Source organism: Apus apus, chromosome 1, assembly GCF_020740795.1.
Source record: "Apus apus isolate bApuApu2 chromosome 1, bApuApu2.pri.cur, whole genome shotgun sequence".
NCBI lineage: Eukaryota > Metazoa > Chordata > Aves > Apodiformes > Apodidae > Apus > Apus apus.
In genome coordinates this window covers 105,747,171-105,768,827 of record NC_067282.1, presented here as the reverse complement: position 1 = coordinate 105,768,827, position 21,657 = coordinate 105,747,171, and the positions used below count along the sequence as shown (strand labels likewise).

Sequence of the window (21,657 nt, the reverse complement as noted above, 5' to 3'; positions counted from 1 at the left end):
CTGTAGAGGAAATCGAATGTGCATAATGTATGACCTGACAAAAAACCAAGTAAACTACTTTATTTAAACATCTCTATTTGTCATCAACACTACAGCAGTAATGGCATTCTGCCCACCATTTTAATAATGCATATATTGATCAGCTTATCTCAGACCTCCACTACATTCTCAGGGGGTGTCCTTAAATCTTTTAGATGAAAAAACATAGATTGTTTAAATTGAAAGATGGAAATATAATGAGAAGAGAATTGGACTAGTAAAACTAACATTAATCTCTCTTATTAGAAAAGCAGATATTTTGAAAACATATTAAGAATTTTAAAGGAAAAGAGTACAATAAAATTAATTAAACATGTTTTTCAACCAGGATGCTTTTAAAAAATGCTTTTTGATCTCAATTTAAAAAATTAGGTATCAACTGTGCTGCTAAAAGAGGTGTGTTCAAGCAGGAATTACACTCCTTAGTTGCTGTTGCTACAGATTTCATGTGAAAGGTTTTCCAGGGAATACTTAATACTTAACTTCTATATTCATAAATGTTATTTATGCTGTTAATAAAATCACTACACAGATGTGACAACTCTTACAAGAATGGAAGAAAAAGCAGGCTATCTGCACCATGTCTAAGCTACGTAAGTGAGAATCAGTAATGTACATAGTTATGTATTTCAATAAAACATTATTATGACACTTTTTAAAGCAAAGAAATCTTCAAGATAATTAATGTTTTTATGAAGAAGAGTTTTTTTTAAGACTTTGGCATAGAGACAATTTCTTCAGATGCCAAAACTAGAGAAAATGACAAACTATAAGTTCAAAACAAATAGCAGTTACGTGGGTGCATTTAGGATAAATTCCAAATTACCTTGTCTAAAAAGCACCTCACACTTATAATGTAACAATGATTTTGACTGCATGGATATCTTTTTTCTCAGTTGAGTCCAAGGTCTCCTCTGGCATAGATTCAAGCATTCTAAATTTTCATCTGAAACCTACTCTTAACATTTTTAAGCAAATCTTGGCAACTAGGAGCATTCTAACAGTAAGAACCAACTTCTTTTCATCTCTGATATGAATGTCTGAGGTATTCCAGATGGTCTTTTAAATGATAGAAAGGTTAAATACACTTGTATTTTCTTTAAATTACAGCCTTAAGGGGAAAAAAAAAATAATTAAATCAGCTTGTAACACCACTTTAGAAAAATGATTCAGGCATAAAATTGTGTTTACTTTCATCATGCCATTTCTTAACAGCAATCAGTTAAACTGCTTGTAAATAATGATCCCCTGCTGAGGCTTTCTCTTCCCCACTGAAGAATTTACCTGCTTTCACTTCTGGCTTTACCTGGCAAAAACAATTTTTCACAGAAGGAAAGACTTTGTACTGATATAGAAAGACCAAAGCTAGCATTTTGGATCATTTAAAAGATTGGTCAGATCAGAGAGATTCTTATCTTGTTTACTGAAGACTGATTTCTAGAACTGACATTCAGGAGAACAAAAAGAACAATGAGCAGATTCTTTTTCTCAAGACCAAAATTCAGCTACTATTTGCCTTCACATCTAACACACTAAGCTCTTGAGAAAAACATCTTTACTGTACTGGAGTCCAGTTTTAAGCTAGAAGCTTCTACACTTGTGGTGCAAGCCTTTTTAAAAGCATTTTTCTTATGTTCAGAAATTAGTTAAGCTGTTAATTCAGATACAGCCTTTGTATGTCTGCTTCTTGAAAAATATAAGAAACCTTTAGATTAACATAAAGTCCATAGTGTCCAGCGAAATGAATATAGTAGAAAAACTCCAAGCTGCAGATTTTGTCAAAAACAACTTCAAATTAGGAGAGTTCTGCACTTTTTTTTTTTAACTCTTTTTTTTTCTTTTCCCCTACTTCTCTGCCCTGTAAGATATCTTTGAAGTGCAGACAGGGTAACCTCATTTCAAGGATTATGTTTTTTTTTCTTTTTTCCACGCAGAATCAGAAAACCTACAACTAGAAATGCCTCACATTAAACTACAGAAGTGCTACAGGACAGGAAAAGAAAAGAGGCCATATTTCTAAAAGAAACTAAAATGTCCTAGCTTTGATACTCGATAAGATGATAAAAGATTTGTGTCTATATGTATCTCTATGTGGCAGAGAAGATAATCAAAAAAGATAAGTGAGAAGATCTGTTTTGTACTTGCCTGTATTTATGGTACCTTACTTTCATGCAGCATTTATATTGTTTCTTTCATCCTTATGTTCTGGATGGGCTTTAAAACTGCTTTATGGAAGCTGCTACAGACAGCTGGCTAGAACAGATCTCAGGCATTTCATATATGTTAACTTTCACAGCAGGAAATGTAAAAGGGGATGGTGGTGCTCCATATAGTCTTGCATGTTTTGGTCTCACTGTGTCTATGGTAATACTTGTAGCCTCAAGTTTTCTGGGAAAGACACATCATCTGTCCAGAAGGAAGACCTAGCAAATGTGACCAACCTCCCATTGCAGCAAAGCAATATATTATCTTAGAAAAACATTATGTACTGACAGTGAGATGTTTTTGTCTATCTTTCTCTTTGGCTTTTTTGACCATTAGGTAAAGATAAGCCCTTGAGAAACCATACTGTCACTACGACCCACCAGTCTGCTACTGCATACTGTTAGCCTATATCAAAAACGAAGTCTGGTTGTATATAGTATTTTCATTTTATTCACAAACTCAGGGTTTCCAATAACTTAAAGCAGCAAGATCTGTTGTATTTTCATTCCAAACTTAATCTTCTCACAATTTGTTCTCAAATGTGGCCTGCAGCATGAGGCAGGACAATCTGTTAGAGCAATATTTATAATACAACTACCTGATGAATGGAGAAAACAGGTATTCTAGATCCAATTCCATTTTATTGTACTATTACATTTCTCCATTAAGCAATAAAATCAGAGATTTAAGAACTTCAGAAACAATACGTTGTGTGGCAAGTTTTACAAATGGAAGTTACATATATGCAGCACAAACCTTTGAGAGGATGATCACTGGTTTTGGAATATTCTCTTCTCATGGTATCAAGCTATTTGACAATTTAAATTATTCAATAAAAAGATATATGTTTTCAAAATAACTTTTTAGATGTCATACTGAAGTATACTTAGTCACCAAAGACGAGGAAAAAAAACTCCTGTAAGGTCACGAGACCTACAATACTACGTCCAAGTAAAATCTAAGAAATGGAGTTCTGTATAGTGGAGAAATGTCATAGCATAAATACTTCTATGGTTCATTCCAATCACTGCATACATTTACCTGTTAAATATGAGAGGACAATTTATTTATATGAGTATGGTTCCTTGCCCTTTATCTTACACTGTTCTCTGTAAAAAAAATAATCCACCCTGACACTATATTCACATCTTCCTTCTGAATCAGGATCTATCCTAGTGGGTTGAGGTCTGGTTTCTGTTAAGGACATCTATTCATAACTGGTACATCCCAGATTGACATTTCAATCGTAAATTAACACAAAAGAAATATAAATCTTATGATAAGGGCCAGACAGGATTTTATGGAGTTCCTAAGTGATAGAATAGAGTTGTGGCAGTTGGGTGTGCTATCCCAGTTACTTTTCACATGGTTCCCTATCCCTTCTCAGAACAACAGTTTCCACATGTATCACCTCATTCAGCAGTTCTTGAGCTTTATTTTAGCAGGCCACTAGCTTCCTAATGACACTGCTAAAAAAGTGCTGTGGAGGTACTAGAACTGTAATTTCACATTCAGACCTGAATAGACTGTAATGGCATAGCAAATTAAAAGCTGTTTACCTGAAGAAACACAGTTAGCATCAGACAGGTGTGAACTTGATTCAACATAAGAAACATACTTACAGCATAACTTTACCACAAAACCCCTGTGGGAATCTTTGTATGAAGAATTATTCAGAAGTACTGTGTTACTATGGGGCTTGAATTTTTTTGGTGGGTTTAAAAAACAACTTCCCATACAATTGTTTGATTTAGTTTCCTTTTTACAACAAAGCTTAGTCTAGAACAGTCCCCATATGATGTTCTGCTGTTGTCTTCTCATAAGAATGTCCAGATGGAACTCGTATGAGCCATAGACAGTTACAGTCAGTTTTCACGGTAGTTTTGTGATGCACACAGTTGTGCATTAGGGCTGATACCAGCTATTTCTTTCACAAAAGGTCATAAAAATCAGTAGCAAAATAGAGTTTAAAAAAGTACAGATGAAATTTAAATGCCTGATCTAAAAAAATGTTCAGAACTACTTCTTTAATCCTTAAATAATATTACATAAGTATTTGTTCTGGTCATGAGAACTAGCTGCCTATGAAAATGTTGTGCTGCTTTTCAAAAACGCCAAGCAGCTGGTAGTCAACACTCCCTTCTCCAAAAGGCTGATTTTCTAAGATGTGTTTGAAAATTATTGCTAGTACTCTCATGCAAGAAGTTCAGTTTTCACAGTTTCTAAAATGTATTTTAAAGGGCACCTTACTTCTTCGAAAAAGGACTGTTACATACAGCACTAACTTGCAAAATAAAAAGCAATGAAAGATCATTTACAAAAAATCATACCCTATGAATATCATTCTGTTTCTGCACGGTGGGAAGATCTCCACCAATGGGTGCTTGCTGTTTCAATTCATCTTCCTTCAATTGCAGCCACGCCAAAAGTTCCTGAAGAGAGAGATGTAAACGCTTCCACTGGTCTGTACTGGCTTCCAAATGGGATCTGAAATAATATGTTAAATATAAGATGTATCCAGGCACGGGGAAACTGAAAAACTAATTGTACAAGCTTATTTATTGAGAAAGATCCTAGTGTTTAATTTTTCATTATGGATTTTAAAATAGCTTCAGTAACTTTGAATGAGATTCTAGCTACACTGATTTAAATTTGGTTCTACAGTCCTGGCCTGAAACACCCATACATTTCCCATCTCTAGTATTGTTTTTTGGTTGCCTGGGGTTTTCTGTGTTTTTTTGTTTGGTTTGGTTTTTTTGGGGGGTTGGGTTTGTTGGGGGTTTTTTGTTATTTCTTGGGGTGTTTTTTTGTTTGTTTTGTTGGGGGTTTTTGTTGTGGTTTGTTTGTTTGTTGTTATTTTGGTTTTGTTTCTTTTGTTTGTTGTTGGTTTTAGTTTTCTTCTTCAGCAGTAATAGCTGTGTTGAATTATCAATCTCACACAATGTACACTAGCATGAGAGTAATTTAGTCATTACTTAGGATTACTAGGAGGTTAATTATCTAAAATGTAGAGAGAAGTTTTCAACTCAGAGAAGAGCAAGCATTTCTCTAAACCACTTTATAAAGCAAACTCACACAAGATTCATATGGTTGCTGAAGTTTAAGATAAGAGAAAAAATGCCATCCTTTCCGAAAAAAGTGTTGAGGAAATTCTCAAAGCCAATTCAATCCTTTTATGCTACCAAAATGTCTGTGTCATTTGAACTGTGGTGTAAATGAAACTGATTGAATCACTGGAAAAATTTAAAGACAGAATACTACTTTGTACAAAGTAGGTCTCCAACACGAGGACATCTAATATTTCCTCTACGTATGTGCAAATGTGTTTTTTTAATATTGGGACCAGGTATTGACCTACAAGTTTTCAGTAATTCTTTTCTATGGAGAGAAACTATGTGACTGAAACATCACTGGACTAATCAAATCTTCAGTTTGGTTTATAGCATAGATAGAGCACACTGAAGTTTAGTCTTTCTAGATTTAGGAATATGCTATTTTTTAAATTGCTGGTTGAGCAGAAATTCCTAAGTTAGTCTCAGGTAACATAAGAATTCCTTAGTGTTTCAAACCAAAAGTAGTATTACATAATAGTAAAGTGATAAAATATACAGGAAAATAGAATCATAGAATTGTTAGGGTTGGAAAGGGACCTTAAAAATCACCTAATTCCAACCCCCATGCCATGGGCAGGGACACCTCCTGCTAGATCAGGTTGCTCAGAGCCCCATCCAACCTGACCTTGAAAACTTCCAGGGATGGGGCTTCCACCACCTCTCTGGGTAACCTCTTCCACTGTCTCACCACGCTCAGGGAAGACCTTCCTTCAGGTCTAACCTGAATCTACCCACCTCTAGTTTTGATCCATTCCCCCTAGTCCTACCACTACCTGACATCCTAAAAAGTCCCTCACCAGCTTTCTTGTAGGCCCCATTAAGATACTGGAAGGCCACAATAAGGTCTCCTTGGAGCCTTCTCTCTTCCAGAGTGAATAGCACCAACTCTCTCAGTCTGTTTTCATAGGAGAAGTGCTCCAGCCCTCTGATCATCTTTGTGGCCCTTCTTTGGACATGTTCCAGCATGTCCATATCTTTCTTGTAATAGGGGATCCAGAACTGGACGCAGTACTCCAGATGGGGTCCCACAAGAGTGGAGTAGAGGGGGAGAGTCAACTCCCTTAACATAAAAGGACATAAAATCAACTCCCTTGAAATAAAGATAGATTTTCTTTAATATATTTTCTTTTTAACCTCCAGGTTTGTTCATATAACATTTCTCTTATTTTTCATATTTGTATATAAACCCACATGTTTTCTGATAGTGAAATTTCTATTCTTGTACCTCATATAGAATGGTCTACAAAGAAATGTGGTAAGTATGGACTCATTGTTTTGCAGACCTTATTATTTAATTTAGATGTGGAAATGAGGAATTGCTGAAGGTAAGGACAGTTACATTTATTTCAACAGCTCTATGGATCCTGTCTTCTTTGTAGCCTCTTACACTAGGTAACTGGGTTGGCAGGGAAAGAGAACAGAAAGGGACAGTTTAGCCATAGGATGACAGAAGGCTTAGCTGCTCTGGTGTATGAGCTGATGGAAAATGTTCTCCTTTTTCAAACGTAAAGGTTATGTGGGAGGGACACACATAGACTACACTGCCTTTTGATCATTACTTTCAAAGAGCAGCCATGGGCTGGGGCAAAAGTGCTTCACAATGCTGCTGGGGGAGGCCAGCCCTGCAGGCAGTGAGGGCTGGGGAAGCTCCAGGATGCCTTCAAAAGCAGTGAGTGGAGACAGAGCAGGGATGGAGATAGGGAGATGCAGGATGCAACAGCCACAGCAAGGACCACAGGTCTTTTGGACAGAACAAAGTCAAGCAGCCTCGTTTCTGAGTCAGGTTAACTCCTGTCTCCTATGTTTATCTCAGTAAATGCAAGCTTCCACCTCCTCCAGACAAGGCAGCAACTGAGGGAAAACAGTAGGGTCTTACGTCTTCCCAGTTTGGTGAATTGTTTCTTTGAACCCAGCTTGTTCTGCCCTTCTTTCAGCTTTGGGAATATATATTTATGTAAGTGCATACTAGAGTATTGTATGCACACACTTATATATTTATAACCATTCCAGCATGTACAGACAAAAATCAATAAGTTGTTGAACACCTTGAGCCTTTTATTGAAAGCAAATATTTTAGAGAGGTGGTCTGTTGCTTTGAATGTTTAATGCAAGAAGTATCTGTGATGTAATTAGGGTTACTATTTCTGACTCAATTAATGGCAGCAATACATTGAACGGCAAAAACACTTTGACGGAAAGTCAAACAGAAGGAAGGCAGAAAGTCCCATATATGTAATTGTTGATACTTAGACAACTGACTGTTTTTCTTATCTCAAACGTTGATGTATTTGGGCAAGTTCAAGGGTAAAAAGAGAAAAAAGTCTTAGAGAGACCTTGAAGGGTTATATGCCTCTTCTTTCGCTCCTCAGAAAAAAAAAAAAAAAAGGAATTTGTCTCTCTTTTTCTTTGGCTACTAATATATTTTCAACTTTACATCTTTAATTTATTTTTAATGATTGATGTTATCGAGATGGCTTTTGTCATGACACAGACTGACCTCCCTCAGGGCCTGAGCTGAAAAAAGCTAATATTTAATACATTACTTTGAAAAACACTTCTGCCTTTTTCTGCCCTCTGAACTACCACCAACACACAGCAAGCAAGCAAATGAAAAAATGCCTGAGACTGAACACAGTAAAGCTGGGTTGCCTATTGTAAAAGTTGCATTTCTGAAGAGAACTTTCCTGGACAATTTATTTTGAAAGGCAATCTTCAAGCCATTGAAGGCTGTACCTCCACTTATCATTTGTAATGTTGCCATTCATTATAGTTTTCCTTGCAAGATTTTCCTCTCATGACACTACCTATGGATTACCTTCTACCACCGGTTTTATTTTGTAAATCCATTCAGTCTCCAGACAACAGCTAAAATCTTAACTAAAGTGTCTTCTCATTTGCAAAGCTATTCTTAGAGTTGCACTGGAAATAACAGCCTTAGAAAGAAAGCTTATCATACCTACACATTGTTTGATCACTACCTTTCAAGAGTCACTGATAAATTATAAGCTACTCTAGAAAAAGCCTACATTTAGAGGGCATACGGTTACTGTTTAAACATGCTATTCTCTCCTTCTCTAATTACAAAACCTCATAATATGCCTCAAATCCAAATCTTCTGCTGTCATTTTCACACCAAAAACCTTATCATTCTAACAAAATTAAACCAATGTTCAAAATAGCACATTTTAAAATGGACATAAATTGTGCTATCAGAAAAAAATTAATCACTTTTACTGGCAAAATGCATCAGTCAACCTTACACATCAACTGTAGGATTTTGGTCATGTTCAGATCCTACCTAATATTTAGAGATTTCTTCCTAAGCTCACTCCATCTGAGGTTCATGTTATCCAGACGTCTCTGCAATAGGGCTGCATCCTCAGTGCCTTCCAGGGATTTCAGGATTTTCTGCCCATTTTCATCCAGGCTGTGGAATACGTCAGTATGAGCATCGATTTCTGCCTGTAGTTCCTATGAAAGAAATAGAAAACAATGTGTGTTTTTTTTACAAAATCACAGAAATTATCACATCTCAAAAGCGTAGGAAAATCCTCAGTGTAACACAGAGTTCACAGAGATTTTTGTTACTCCTTTAATGGAAATATAATGTACTGAATACACAGCCACGTTTCCCCTTTCACCTGAAGACTGTATGCACTGTATGATGGTTTTTCCACACAGAACATAAAAACATTTAGGAAGTTTTAAATCTAGCTTTTGACAGGCAACAAAGCAAGGACAAGATAGATTTACTGTGCCAATGTGAAAGAAAAACAACACAAAACCCTCAGGATCTCAGGTAAATCTGACCTTCACGTGATAAGTCTTCCTGTGCAACATTTTCAGAGTGAGCTGGGGACTGCAACACCGGTCCTGCTGCATGGCAATTCCAAAAAAACTACTTGTCTGCAGCAGCCGAGCTTTAAAATGCCAAGTTCACTTACATTCTGTTGACAGAATGCATTTCAGAGCACAGGCCTCAGCAGTCAATAGCAATAAACAGCCACTTTGTGCTATATCAAAACACTGGTCAGGGCCTTGGCTGTAGGAGGGCTTGAGAATAGCAAAGTCCTAGAATATGCAACTAGAAGCTCATGTTGAACAGCCAACTTTTCTTATCACTTTGTAACTGCAGGCCAGCTCTACATTTTGAATTCATTTTCCCCCTCAATTTTAGCATGGCTGTTTCTGCCAAAAGAACATTCTTTAGAGAGCTGCCTGGTACCAGCATTCCTTGCCGGCCCACACACTCAATGCAGCCTTTGTACGTTGGCTGCCGTTCTCTAAGATGTTTGCATGCTGCAGCTCCACGAGGTCATAAATTCATTTGCAGTTAACAGTGGTTGAATTAAGCTCTTTAAACAGAATAAAAATAAAAATAACAACAATAATAATTTAAACACATACATATCTGAGCACATACATTCTCTATATGTAGCCACATATGCACAAAAGTACTTTTACTTTTAAAAAAGTAGCACATAAAGAAGCAGAAAATGGTTTAGTGAATAAGGCTCTGCATTTTCTCCTGAGATGATGCTTGGGCATTGAGGTTTCTGGTGGTGGTTTCTTGCTGCCTGAAATGCGAGTGCTGCATATGAAGTGTGAAAGGAGAAATTATTTATGGCATTTGAGAGCAAGACCCAGAGCTAACTGAGCATCACAGATAGTCCCCAGTGAAAATCTGTTGTAATTTTCTTTAGAAGAATGACTTTGAAGGAGGGGAGCACACAACTTACCTACTTGCTGTGTTCCTAATTGAATTGGTTTTATTTGATATTTTAAGTGCAGTGTTAGCTGCACTGAATCCTGAGTAGATTGTCCTTTTTCACCTACTAATGTCATTTGCCTTCCTTTGATGGGTACCTATTTCTTGCACAGTAACAACTAGCACTGTATTTGAAGCAATTTCAAGGAGGACTAGGAACGTCTTTGGTATGGTATAGGAGTTCTTACCTACCTATTTTACTTAAAGGTCATCCTAGCAGCAAAGTAGTTATGAGTGAGCTTGGAATATACAAGAGGTCATTCTGCAGAATGCAACTGTCTTATCAATACTGTATTTCTTTATTGATATTAGACAATTTAGATTTTTTAAAATGCCATTATGCAGGTACATAACCATGTATAATACTACAGGTATGCGTATCCTTGAACATCTGTATTTTGTTACAAGTCTCAATGTTGCTAGCTTCAGCTTCCAGCTGCAATATTTTATTTTTGTTTGCTTGACTGAAGAATGGTCTATTACCATTTTTTTTATTTTTTCCCAGCAGATTGGAATTTTGAGGTTTTATTTAAGATAGGTTAAGTATCACAAACGTGATGCAAACAGCTAAAACAGTATGTAGGAAAGGATAAACTCATAGTAAAAATGTTCACTTTTAATGTCTGTATACTACAAGGTCCTTCCACATTTAAAAAGTGATGAACCTATTGCTGAATGAAAGAACTCTCATAAGCACAAAATGCCTAGTTTTTAGAGTGGTGATGGAAACAGCTGCCTTTTTCTCAGTAAAAAACATGCACAGAATCACAGAATCATCCTGGTTGGAAAAGACCTTGAAGATCAAGTCCAACCATAACCTAAATCTACCAATCATAACCTAAATCTACCCATTCAGTGCTTAAATCACATCGCTAAACTCCACATCTATATTTCTTTCAAACACTTCCAGGGGTGGTGACTCCACCACCTCCCTGGGCAGCTATCAAGTCTATGCTCCTGGTTGTTCTACCAAACATACACTCATAGCATTTTACAACACAGAATTTTGAAGAAAATGCACTTCTGCATTTTTCTTGTTTTTAGAGAAGTGTGGTAGTTTACACATTCCATTATTTTCTTCTGATACATTCATGTTTCTAAGAATAAAATCAAGCCATACTTTTTTTTTTTTTTTTTTCTTCCCAGAATACAATACAGTATAAAAATAAATCTGGATAGTTAGTTAAATGGGCAACAAACATGAAAACTGAGGCACTCATCAAAACCTTCACATTCAATACATATTTTCCTTATTCCAAATTACTTGTGTAATCTCCAAATCTTCTAATGCTCCTAGAAGTAGTTTATTCCAGCTACAAAGGAAGGCTGTGCTGACAAAGAAGCAAAACATCAACATAGGCTTACTCAATTTTGATTGGTACATTTCAGATCCTTTCTTTGGAACTCCTTCACATCCCAAGAGAAGCAGAGTACATATAAGAAAAAAGATTGATACACTTTTAATTTGTTTTCTGAAATAAGTAATTTCCATGCTTCAAAACTGAGTGAAAGATCAGTATGAACTAGATTATTTTTCTTGACAAGAAATAAGCAGGAAGATCTATTTAATCTCATAAACTGCTATGATATTTGCAAAAGCATGCTATCATCACACATCATACCAAGAATAATAGAAAATAGACTAAATGTAGACTATTTACTGCATTTTAATATTTTCCAATGTGTTCAAACAAATGGAGGAACTGCAGAGGATAAAAAAATCAATCCTGGTATAATTCTACTGTTACAGCTGGACTTAAGTTGACTCTATATGCTGCAATTTTGCTGTAGTGATTATTACTGAAGCTGTGTTCTTTTAAAAAGCACCGGTTGCAATATCTCATTAATGACTATTGGTTATTAGCCTAAGTTAATTTTCAAATCCACATTTTTCTGATAATGGTTACTGCTTAGAGTGAGCTGAACTGCTTAGAAAGAGCTGCAATCCTATCAAAACAGATTTGCCTGAGAATTTCAGAGACAAATCTTCCATTATCAAGATGAAGTACATAGATGATAAAAGGTACTGTAACATCGGTTTATAGAAACTTTGTTGAGTAGCTATTATATGTTTTTACATATTTAAGAATGAGTATTTACATTATTATCATATATGTAATAAGTCTAGAACCAAGTCACAGAACAAACAAATGATAAAGAGATCAAATAAATTTGTCTTGAGGGAAAAAATCTTCTTGGGGAAAACAGGGTGAGGAAATTTGCTCTGGCTGTTTTGCTTTTGTCCTGAGACCTTGAAACCTCTATGTATGATTTCAGGGAAGAAGCACAGTAAGGCTGTAGAGACAGGCCACCCAATACTGCCATAAACCTAGGGGATCAATGTATTTCTCACTTGTCCAAGTTAGTTCTCCCTCTTGGAACTACTGCTAGCATTCTCCATAGGAGCACACAGCCTCACTGCCCTGATCTTCTTGGTAGGCAAAAGAAATTCACTTGTGGCTCCTCATGTTCTATTTTACACAGAGGCCTGTAAAACACAGCAGAGCCACTGCTGTAGAAACCTAGGGAAGTCCTGCCAGCTTCTACTTAACAGAGATAGTCCTATTCAACATGGTAGTCCAATCCAATATGATTTGTGATACTCTGTCAGAAATAACCAATGTCACTATCCTTCACATCCCACATGCAACATGGAGGCTTGACATATGAAGGACATAACACATGGCATAATCTGCCATTATTTTGGCAATACATCAGAGGGGGATTGGTAGTAAAATGATGTGCTAAAAAGAAAGAATTAGTTACAGTTGTTGGGCTATACATAAGTTATACTAAGACATGGCACTTAATGCAGCACAACTGACAAAATGTTTATCTTTTATAAAAAGTGAAATGAAAATTAATTACATAGTAATTTAAAGAAATTAAAGTACTTATATCCTCTTCTGCAAACACAGTTCAGACCTTAGAATTTTGCCTTTCATTTCCAAGAAAGCCTTTTACGTATTCTAGGTACAGTACAATGGTACTAATTAAACAAATGGCATTAATTGAGGTCTGAGGGCTCAAAAAACTTAAGACATGACCATCCAGTTAAAGGAAATCAACACAGAGGGAAAAAAACCCCCAAAATATCTTTACTGACTGTAATAAAAAAAAATAAAGTCAGTCTGCATAATTGCATACATGTACTCAAAGAATCAGCAAGTAATACCTGTGTGGCTATACATAGCTCAGAAATACCATATAGTCATGTTTCTATAATAATAATAGCTGGAGAAACTATCATAAAATTGGTCAAAACAAAGATCCTACACGTCTGTAGCCCCTCTCAGTATGTGTAGTTAGCTTAGCTGAAATCGTAGCCTCCTTCATATTTATATTAACAGAGCATACAATATTTCCCCTAAATAATTCCTATAAAAAACCAAAAACAGACAGCTGAACATTTTAAACAGCTTAAATTAGTAGCATATTTACTTAAACCTTTTATACGGTACAGACAATATGAATTATGTAACCCTCCTTTTTTCCATTTTCCTTTTTTTTTTTTTCCTACCTTCCTTTTTTTCTTCCTGTCTTTTCCTCTTTCCTCCTTTCTCTATTTTTACATCTTTTTATTTCTCTTTTTGTTTTGCTTATCTTATCTCCTTTTTGACTCTTCCTCTTTCTTCTTTTCCCACCTCTTTCTTTTCCTGTTCTCATTTCTTTCCTCTCTTTTTGCTCCCCTTCCCAATCTTTTTGCTTTCCTTCCTCTCTTTAAAATTCTACCTTATGTTCTTTTGTGGTGATCTCAAAACTCCTCAATAATGCAGGTTTCTTTCTGCCTTTTTTCCCCCCTCATTCATTAACATAATTTCAGGTGCCTGGAGAAGGCAGAACTTACAAGCTTTTTTCATACCAGTTGTTTTTTTTTTTTTTAATCTAACAATATTACTGAGCAAAGAATATCTATAAAGAATAGGTCTGTGATCTATGAGCTTGAAGGGTATAGAGTATCTCTTTAGGCTCAGCATAGCTGTTTTATTTTGACCAACAAAGGAGTTCAGGTGGTTTAACCAAAGACTTCAGAGTTGTTGTGGTTTTTTTGTAACACCTTATGGCTTCTGCAGATACAGGGGCTGGAGTCAGTGTCTGTAATTTGCAACTCTGTCCAGCACAGCTTAGGGACTGGATTTCAAATTAAAAATCCTACTTGCTTTTATTTAATTACATCTAAACTCCTGCAAAGGTCTGATTCTGCCTAAAGCATAAAACTCTCTGTGAGTGTTCAGAGTTTGAGAATTTTTATTTTATGCCTCTGCAGACTCCAGCAGACTTCGGAAGTACAATGACCCAGGCACATGGCACCTCTTACAGGATCACAGCTTATTCTTCTCTCTGCTAGATAGAGGAATAGTTTTGTGGGTGATAGAGTTCTGAAGATGTTGAATTAATGGCTACAGCACAGGAAGCCCAATGTATTTTAAACACGAGTGGTAGACTCAGTGCAAGATGTTCTTGATCTATTTCTTTTGTTTCTGCCAATGGAAAGCCAATTTGCACGAGTCTTTATGACTCTTCGTCCTTGTGAGCTAGTCATTATCTTCTATATATCTGAACACAAATGTTTTGGGATTTCTGCTGGGTTTTTTTTTGTTTTGTTTTTGGTTTGGTTTTTTGCTTGTTTCAGTTTTTGTTTGTTTGTTTTAAATAATTCACTTGTTCTAGATTGAAAACACTGTGATTTAGATTAATGATGGAACAAAACAATTAAGTATTTTTTCTGCTTTGCAACACACTACTGGTCCAACTGGAATTCCTTGCCATATTTTTTCTAATAACTTGCTGGGTTTTGTTTTTTTTTTTGTTGTTTCCTTTAGTTCAATATTCCCCTCCCCACCCCCTTGTCAAAATACAAATAATTGAGGTAACATGTTGGGATCTGTTTTGTTTCCGGACAGTCTAACAGTGAAACTCTAACACTGATGAGTATACATTTTGTTATCATATAGACCACTACGGATAACACAACCATGCTCTGTCACAATGAATAAACTGGGAAAGAAGCTCTCAGTTCCTCCATCAAGCTTTCAAATAACTTGTTCTCCCAGTTCATAAGCAGAAGTTTTATTTGGTCTTAGAATGAGAGCACTTACTGAGCAATTTACATAATGATAAAAACTACTCAACTGAGATTTTAAATGTAATTAAAGGGCACACTTATTGAGTTAAAGGCATTGTTGTGAAATGGCTATACATCATCATGCCATGAAGCCTCCTATTCAGCTAGCCTGTGGCATGACCCCAATTCCAGTCTGCTATGATTACATCTCTGAGTTTCATGCTAATGACTCGATTAAAAAGAAAGATAAAAAGGTCTTTTCTATTGGGAAGATAAGCTTATGAATATCATTAAAGCATTTCTAGTTTCCCAACACATTTTTCAAGATAACAAAGGATAAGAGTTAGTCCTCTAAAAGAGAATCAGATGTTGATGAATGAAGCTAGAAGTATAACTTTGCTCCAGAGAAAACTATATATGTAAGTTGCATCTATGGCTGTTACAGTTTTAAATTCTGTAAGTCCCAAAATTAAGAAGGGATGAAAATTCATATTTGAAAGCTTCTTTCATCTAAAATAGGATGAAAGAGCTTTATTTAGCAAATTGGACCCTGTATTTGGAAAATATTATCTTTATAAACTAGCAAAGCAACATCCAATTTAGGTTATTTTCAGATTGCAAGAGATTACATGGTGCATCTAAGGATGCAGACATCTGTTGCAGATGGACAGTAACTGAAAACATGGTATGGGCTGCTTCATTTCATTAACAGTAAGCTGCCTCAGCTATAATGTAGTAACTCTTAAGAGCAGCAACCCAATCATTTTAACATAAGCTGAAATCTTTATCGTGCAGATCCTCATTCACAGGACTGGTTTTTCATATATAGCACAAGGTCTATATTTCTCCCTTGTTCATAGGGAAATTATCAAACAAATTTTTATAAGACCTCTAGCAAGCAATTTTTATTTAATTACAATGAAGCATAAATTATATAATTCCATGTGTTTTGATTGAGTTTATGGATTTCTTGGTGTGTTTCTTGAAGACTGAGAAAAACCCTGACTATTTCAATTTGCATGTAACAAAAATATCAATAAAGAAATCAATGTTTAAACATACAAAGCTTTCTACAATTATAGAGATAGTTTCACCTAGGATTGGATCCAATCAAATCCTTGCCATTAGATTAGAGAAGCATCAGTATTCTGGTAATGATAATTATAATGGGAATTGTTATTTTTATTGTTGGTCTATTTGTCTTGTCATTATATGTAGGATGGACACCTTAATTAGAAAGAATGATTTAGAATAGAAAGAAACATCATGTTAGTTTGAAGTCACACTAGGCAGAAAAATTCCTTGCAGCCATTATTAATTTTCCTAGCAGTCACAGCAATGTGGAATTTTACTGTTAGGTGTAACAATATGTTATTTATTTTATCACCATAGACTGCTGCCTTTCAAGTAAGCAAATGCAACAAGGCAAAGCACGTTTTCAAGTGGGAGTTGCTAGTGTTCTGTATGTCAATCAGTCACTTTTACTGAGATGTCTAAGAATGGACTTGGATATCTGGCTTTGAAAACTCTGTATTTGAGGGCTAGCTGAGTAGGAGGGTGCACACAGCTTGAACAGGTGCAGCCTTTGCTGGGTTAAAAACTGGTTGGATGACCGGGCCCCGAGAGTGATGGTGAATGGAGCTGCATCCAGCTGGTGTCCGGTGACCAGTGGTGTCCTCTAGCAATCAGTACGGGGCCCAGTCACATTCAATATCTTTATTGATGACCTGGATGCGGGGATTGAGCCCACGCTCAGTAAGTTTACAGATGACACCAAGCTGGGGGGGAGTGTCAATCTGCCGGAGGGTAGGAAGAAGCTGCAGGAGGACCTGGACAGGCTGGATTGATGGGCCAAGGCCAATGGCATGAAATTCAAGGAGACCAAGTGCAGGGTCATGGACTTTGGCCACAATAACCCCAGGTAGCGCTACAGGCTGGGGAAAGAGTGGCTGGAGAGCAGCCCAGCAGAGAGGGACCTGGGAGTACTGGTTGACAATTGGTTGAACATGAGCCAGTAGTGTCCTCAGGTGGCCCGGAAGGCCAATGGCATCCTGGCTTGTACCAGAAATAGTGTGGCCAGCAGGAGCAGGGATGTAATTCTCCCCCTGTACACAGCACTGGTGAGGCCTCAGCTTGAGTCCTGTGTACAGTTCTGGGCCCCTCACTTCAAGAAAGATATTGAGGTGCTGGAGCAGGTCCAGAGGAGAGCAACAAGGCTGGTGAAAGGACTAGAGGGAAAGTCTTACAGGGATAGGCTGAGAGAGCTGGGGTTGCTTAGCCTGGAGAAGAGGAGACTCAGGGGGGACCTTATCACTCTCTTCAGCTACCTGAAGGGAGGTTGTAGTCAGGTGGGGGCTGGGCTCTTTTTCCAGGCAACTAGCAACAAGACAAGATGGTATGGCCTCAAGCTGCTTCAGGGAAGTTTTAGTTTGGATATTAGGAAGTACTTCCTCACAGAGAGGGTGATTAAACATTGGAAGGGACTTCCCAGGGAAGCGGTGGAGGCATTGTCCCTGGATGTGTTCAAGGAAAGGCTGGATGTGGCACTTAGTGCCATAGTCTAGCTGATGTGGTGGTGTTAGGTCACAGGCTGGACTTGATGATCTTAAAGGTCTTTTCCAGCCTTGCTAATTCAGTGATTCTGTGATTCTGAGGGAAATAGTATAAATGTGCACGTAGACATAAACATTTGAAGAGCATTTTACCTCTATTAGTTCCACTGACATCCCAGTACTTCAAATAAATACTGATTTTCTCTTACAACAAGCAACCAGAGAGGTTAATCGGCACAACTGCTTTAAAGACTGAATTTAAAAAAACCAAAAAACTTACAAAAGAAGAAAGATCAAAGTTTTTTTCTCTATCACCAAATCATAGTGAAATATACCTGAGTTTTGTTAATTATAAATTACTATTCCTTTGTAGATACAATTCTGACATTTCACATTTTGGTTGGTAGCATCTTTGATGCCTGGGGAAAAATAATTGGTACACGAGTTTCATAACATATTGTTCAATTAATTAAATCAATTAATTAAATCAATTAATTAAAACAACATATCTTTTTAAAACTCTAAGGATGACAATATAGAACATAAAGGAGAAACTAAAGGATTCATACATTACATGGTATTAAAACTGGTTCAAGCAGAACAGTAACTGTAGTGGTTTTAGGGCTCCTTTTAGAAGTTAGCATTATTACAAAGATAATGAGATTTCAATTAGGAATTTCTACTACTTCAGGTGTTACTCTCTACTGAAGTGCAAGATCTGCTGCAGTTAAATGTTCTTAATCAAGGGCAGGTTAAGTGGGACTTAGGGGGCTTTATGCAAGAGGGAATGCTGAAAAAGGTCTGGTGCTTCTGCATACACTTCTGTCAAATCTTCCCTACCTGAGATGTCCAGGGGCAAGCCCAGGGAGGACAAAAACTTGGGCAGTGTAAAGGGCAAGAGTAGGTTTAATCTTGATTTTCAGTGAGAATACAGGCCATGCCAGTGTAGCCTCAGCATCTTCTGATTTTCTAGGTTTTAAGCAAGAGGTGTCAGGGAAGTTACCAGAGAGAAAACCACACTTTGGCAGTCAAGTACTAGAGAAGTTACTTCAACCCTTTTCCTGTCAGCACAAAACAGAATTCACCAAGTGTTGGCCAGTTCAAAATGTTGTTGCATCCAAAAATCAAAAGCAAAGTTGATCAGGATGCCTGTATTAAGCAATTTCTGAATAAGATTTATATCCGGAAAATAATTATTTGGTATTTCCTTAGATCTTCTAGCAAAATGCAAGCAACCCCACAGTAAATACACTTTCCAGTTAAAATGATAAATATAACTGAAAAAATATCGAGGTCATCAGCAAATTATGACATGTAGGTAAACTTGGTTTTTACTTTGTTTTTTTTTAAGATAAATGCTATTTTGGGGAGAAAATCAACTTCTGTTCATGCTTTTCAGGTTGTAATTAAAAAATCAATGTGAATCACTGACTTTCCCAAATTCACCAATTGAAAAAAATATACTTGTTCCCTCTCTCTTCTCCTCAATTCTGATAAGAGAGATAATTTCATTAGCATAATAAAAATGAAATAATTTTAATTTAAAGGCAGTACTGGTAAAGTCATGTAAGTATTTTCATCTACATCTGGAAAGGAAATCTCTGCTCTGAGATCTGCACATCAAGAAAGTCACCTAGAAACATTATTTATCCTTTTTCAAGGCTTGTTTACAGTTTGTTGCTGGAAAATTGAAAGCCTACCTGAATGTTGCCCAAAATAAAGATTTCTAGCAGTAACAAAAGAAAGAGCACAGCCAGAGAGACAAATGTAGATACCATTACAGAAATAAAATTAAAAGGTAAAAGTAGCTGATACACTAATGTATTCAGTTTTCTGTCTCAACCCCAAAAAACCCCAAACCCACAAAGGGAAGTGACATACCCACTTTAAAAATTAAAGTGTACTTTAGTACTAAGGGAAGAACTGAGGAGGGTCTGATGAGTGTACAGTAATAGAAGGCATGTAGCAAATATATATGGATTTTTTTAAAAAATCCTCTCTTTCCTACAACCAGACTCTCACTTTAAACTTATAAAATTACTCAGGTTTTAGAAACGTTCTCAGAAGACAGACTACTCTCTTACCAGTCAGTCAACATATTAGGCAGTTCTTAAATACTGTAAGAAAGTCATATGCTCCTACTTAAGTTCTTGCAGAGATCAAATATGTCATCTTCTGCTGTCACTCCAAAGTGTGTCATCCAGGCCCAAGTTTATAACCTGGAATTGCTTTTATAGCACTTCTGTCAAGATTACTTATCAAACACTTTATAAATTGCTGACATGGACACTGCAAGTATTTGACTTCAGCACTAATCACATCCAAATTGCTCTTATATCCAGAAGTTTATTATAAAACTGCTCTCATTAGTCTTGACAATACACTAAATGTGACACAAACATGGGGCTGATAGGTATTTTTCCAGAAAACAGTTCATAAAATATCACAATGTACTACATACTCATGAAATTTATGAATACGCTCAGAAACCAGACTCAGATATCTCAGAAAACTAAAGAATTTGCTCTATTATACAGTCCAGCCACATTAATAATACTAACCATAGGTAAAAAGTCAGGTGCTAAGGAACACTGTATGGCACCACAGGCAATCTTGGACATTGTCAAAACAAACAGATTGCAACAAAAAAGAACTGGCTGTTAGTTTATTATTCAAAATAAGTGCTAACTTAAGAGGGGAGGTAATATGTTCAATTAAAAAAAAAAAAAGGTAAAAGAGAATTATTATGGAAACCTGGGTTGCCATAATTGTTTTACTCCCACAGCCGCAACTCTATATACTAAAGTCCTCTGAACAGGATTCATATAACACGATCAAAGATACTGACAGTAGCTGCTCTTGTATGAATCCTGCCTCTGGTGGGTAAGAGAAACAGTATAAACTCAGTTTAAAAGACTGTTGCAATCTGAAGTCAGTCCTCCCAGATTATTTTCAGATTCAATCAGAACACAGTCGATGCACAAAAAAACCCCAACCCCAACAGCACATTGCATTTCATTATGAAAAAAATACACTTTGTTTATACACACCTATTAGTTCTCACATCTATCTGTATCAAGCTCAGAAGAATAAGGAGAATAATTTTTACCAAAAGATTACTTCACATTTAATAAAGATGTTCTCACTCTTTCTACACCTCGTTTTCTTTGCTTTTCCTTAGGAACACTCATTATTCCTGCTCTGGAAAAAGCAACTTTATAGCTTCCTTCATCTGTTTCTGTTCTTTTCCACAAAATGTCTCCTTCAATATTTTCTGTAAACTTTAGTGGCTGCTATCCACAAAAGGCTGATTTGACTGAAATATTATAAGCCCTTTCCTTATGAAGAGTCTCCAACTGTATTTCTATTAATCATCCTCTGTACAGAATTAGACTGTAATATTTTTAGACTGTCAAATACATTGCAGATAGAACTAACACTAGAGGCACTAAAGGCCCACTGCTGAATGAGGTGAGTGTCTTGGTGATAGCGGATATAAAGAAGGCAGAGGTGCTGAATGCCTTCTTTTCCTCTGTCTTTATTGCTGCAGACTCTCCCCAGGAGCCCCAGATCCCTAAAGCCCCAGAAGTCATCAGGATGAAGGAGGAGTTTGCTTTGGTAGATGAGAATTGGGTTAGGGATCAGTTAAGCAATCTGGACATCCATAAATCGATGGGTCCAGGTGAAATACACCTGTGGGTGCTGAGAGAAGTGGAAGAGGTCATTGCCAGGCCACTCTCCATCATCTTTGGTAAGTCATGGGCAACAGGAGAGGTGCCTGAGGACTGGAGGATAGCAAATGTCACTCCAATCTACAAGAAGAGCAAGAAGGAGGACCCGGGTCGCTATAGACCAGTCAGCCTCACCTCCATCCCTGGAAAGGTGATGGAACAACTAGTTCTTGGCACTATCTCT

The 21,657-nt window shown here is 36.7% G+C and overlaps 1 protein-coding gene across 7 annotated transcripts in view; it reads right to left on the bottom strand.

The window, feature by feature from the left end:
- Nucleotides 1-21,657, bottom strand: part of DMD (dystrophin) — a 1,087,789-nt gene that overhangs the window by 195,213 nt on the left and 870,919 nt on the right. For all 7 annotated transcript variants that reach the window (XM_051641663.1, XM_051641654.1, XM_051641680.1 and 4 more), the window contains 2 exons: nt 8,656-8,828; nt 4,575-4,731 (listed from right to left, as the gene is read on the bottom strand). In XM_051641663.1, the coding sequence (XP_051497623.1) occupies nt 4,575-4,731; nt 8,656-8,828 (330 nt within the window). The remainder of the gene's footprint in view (nt 1-4,574; nt 4,732-8,655; nt 8,829-21,657) is intronic.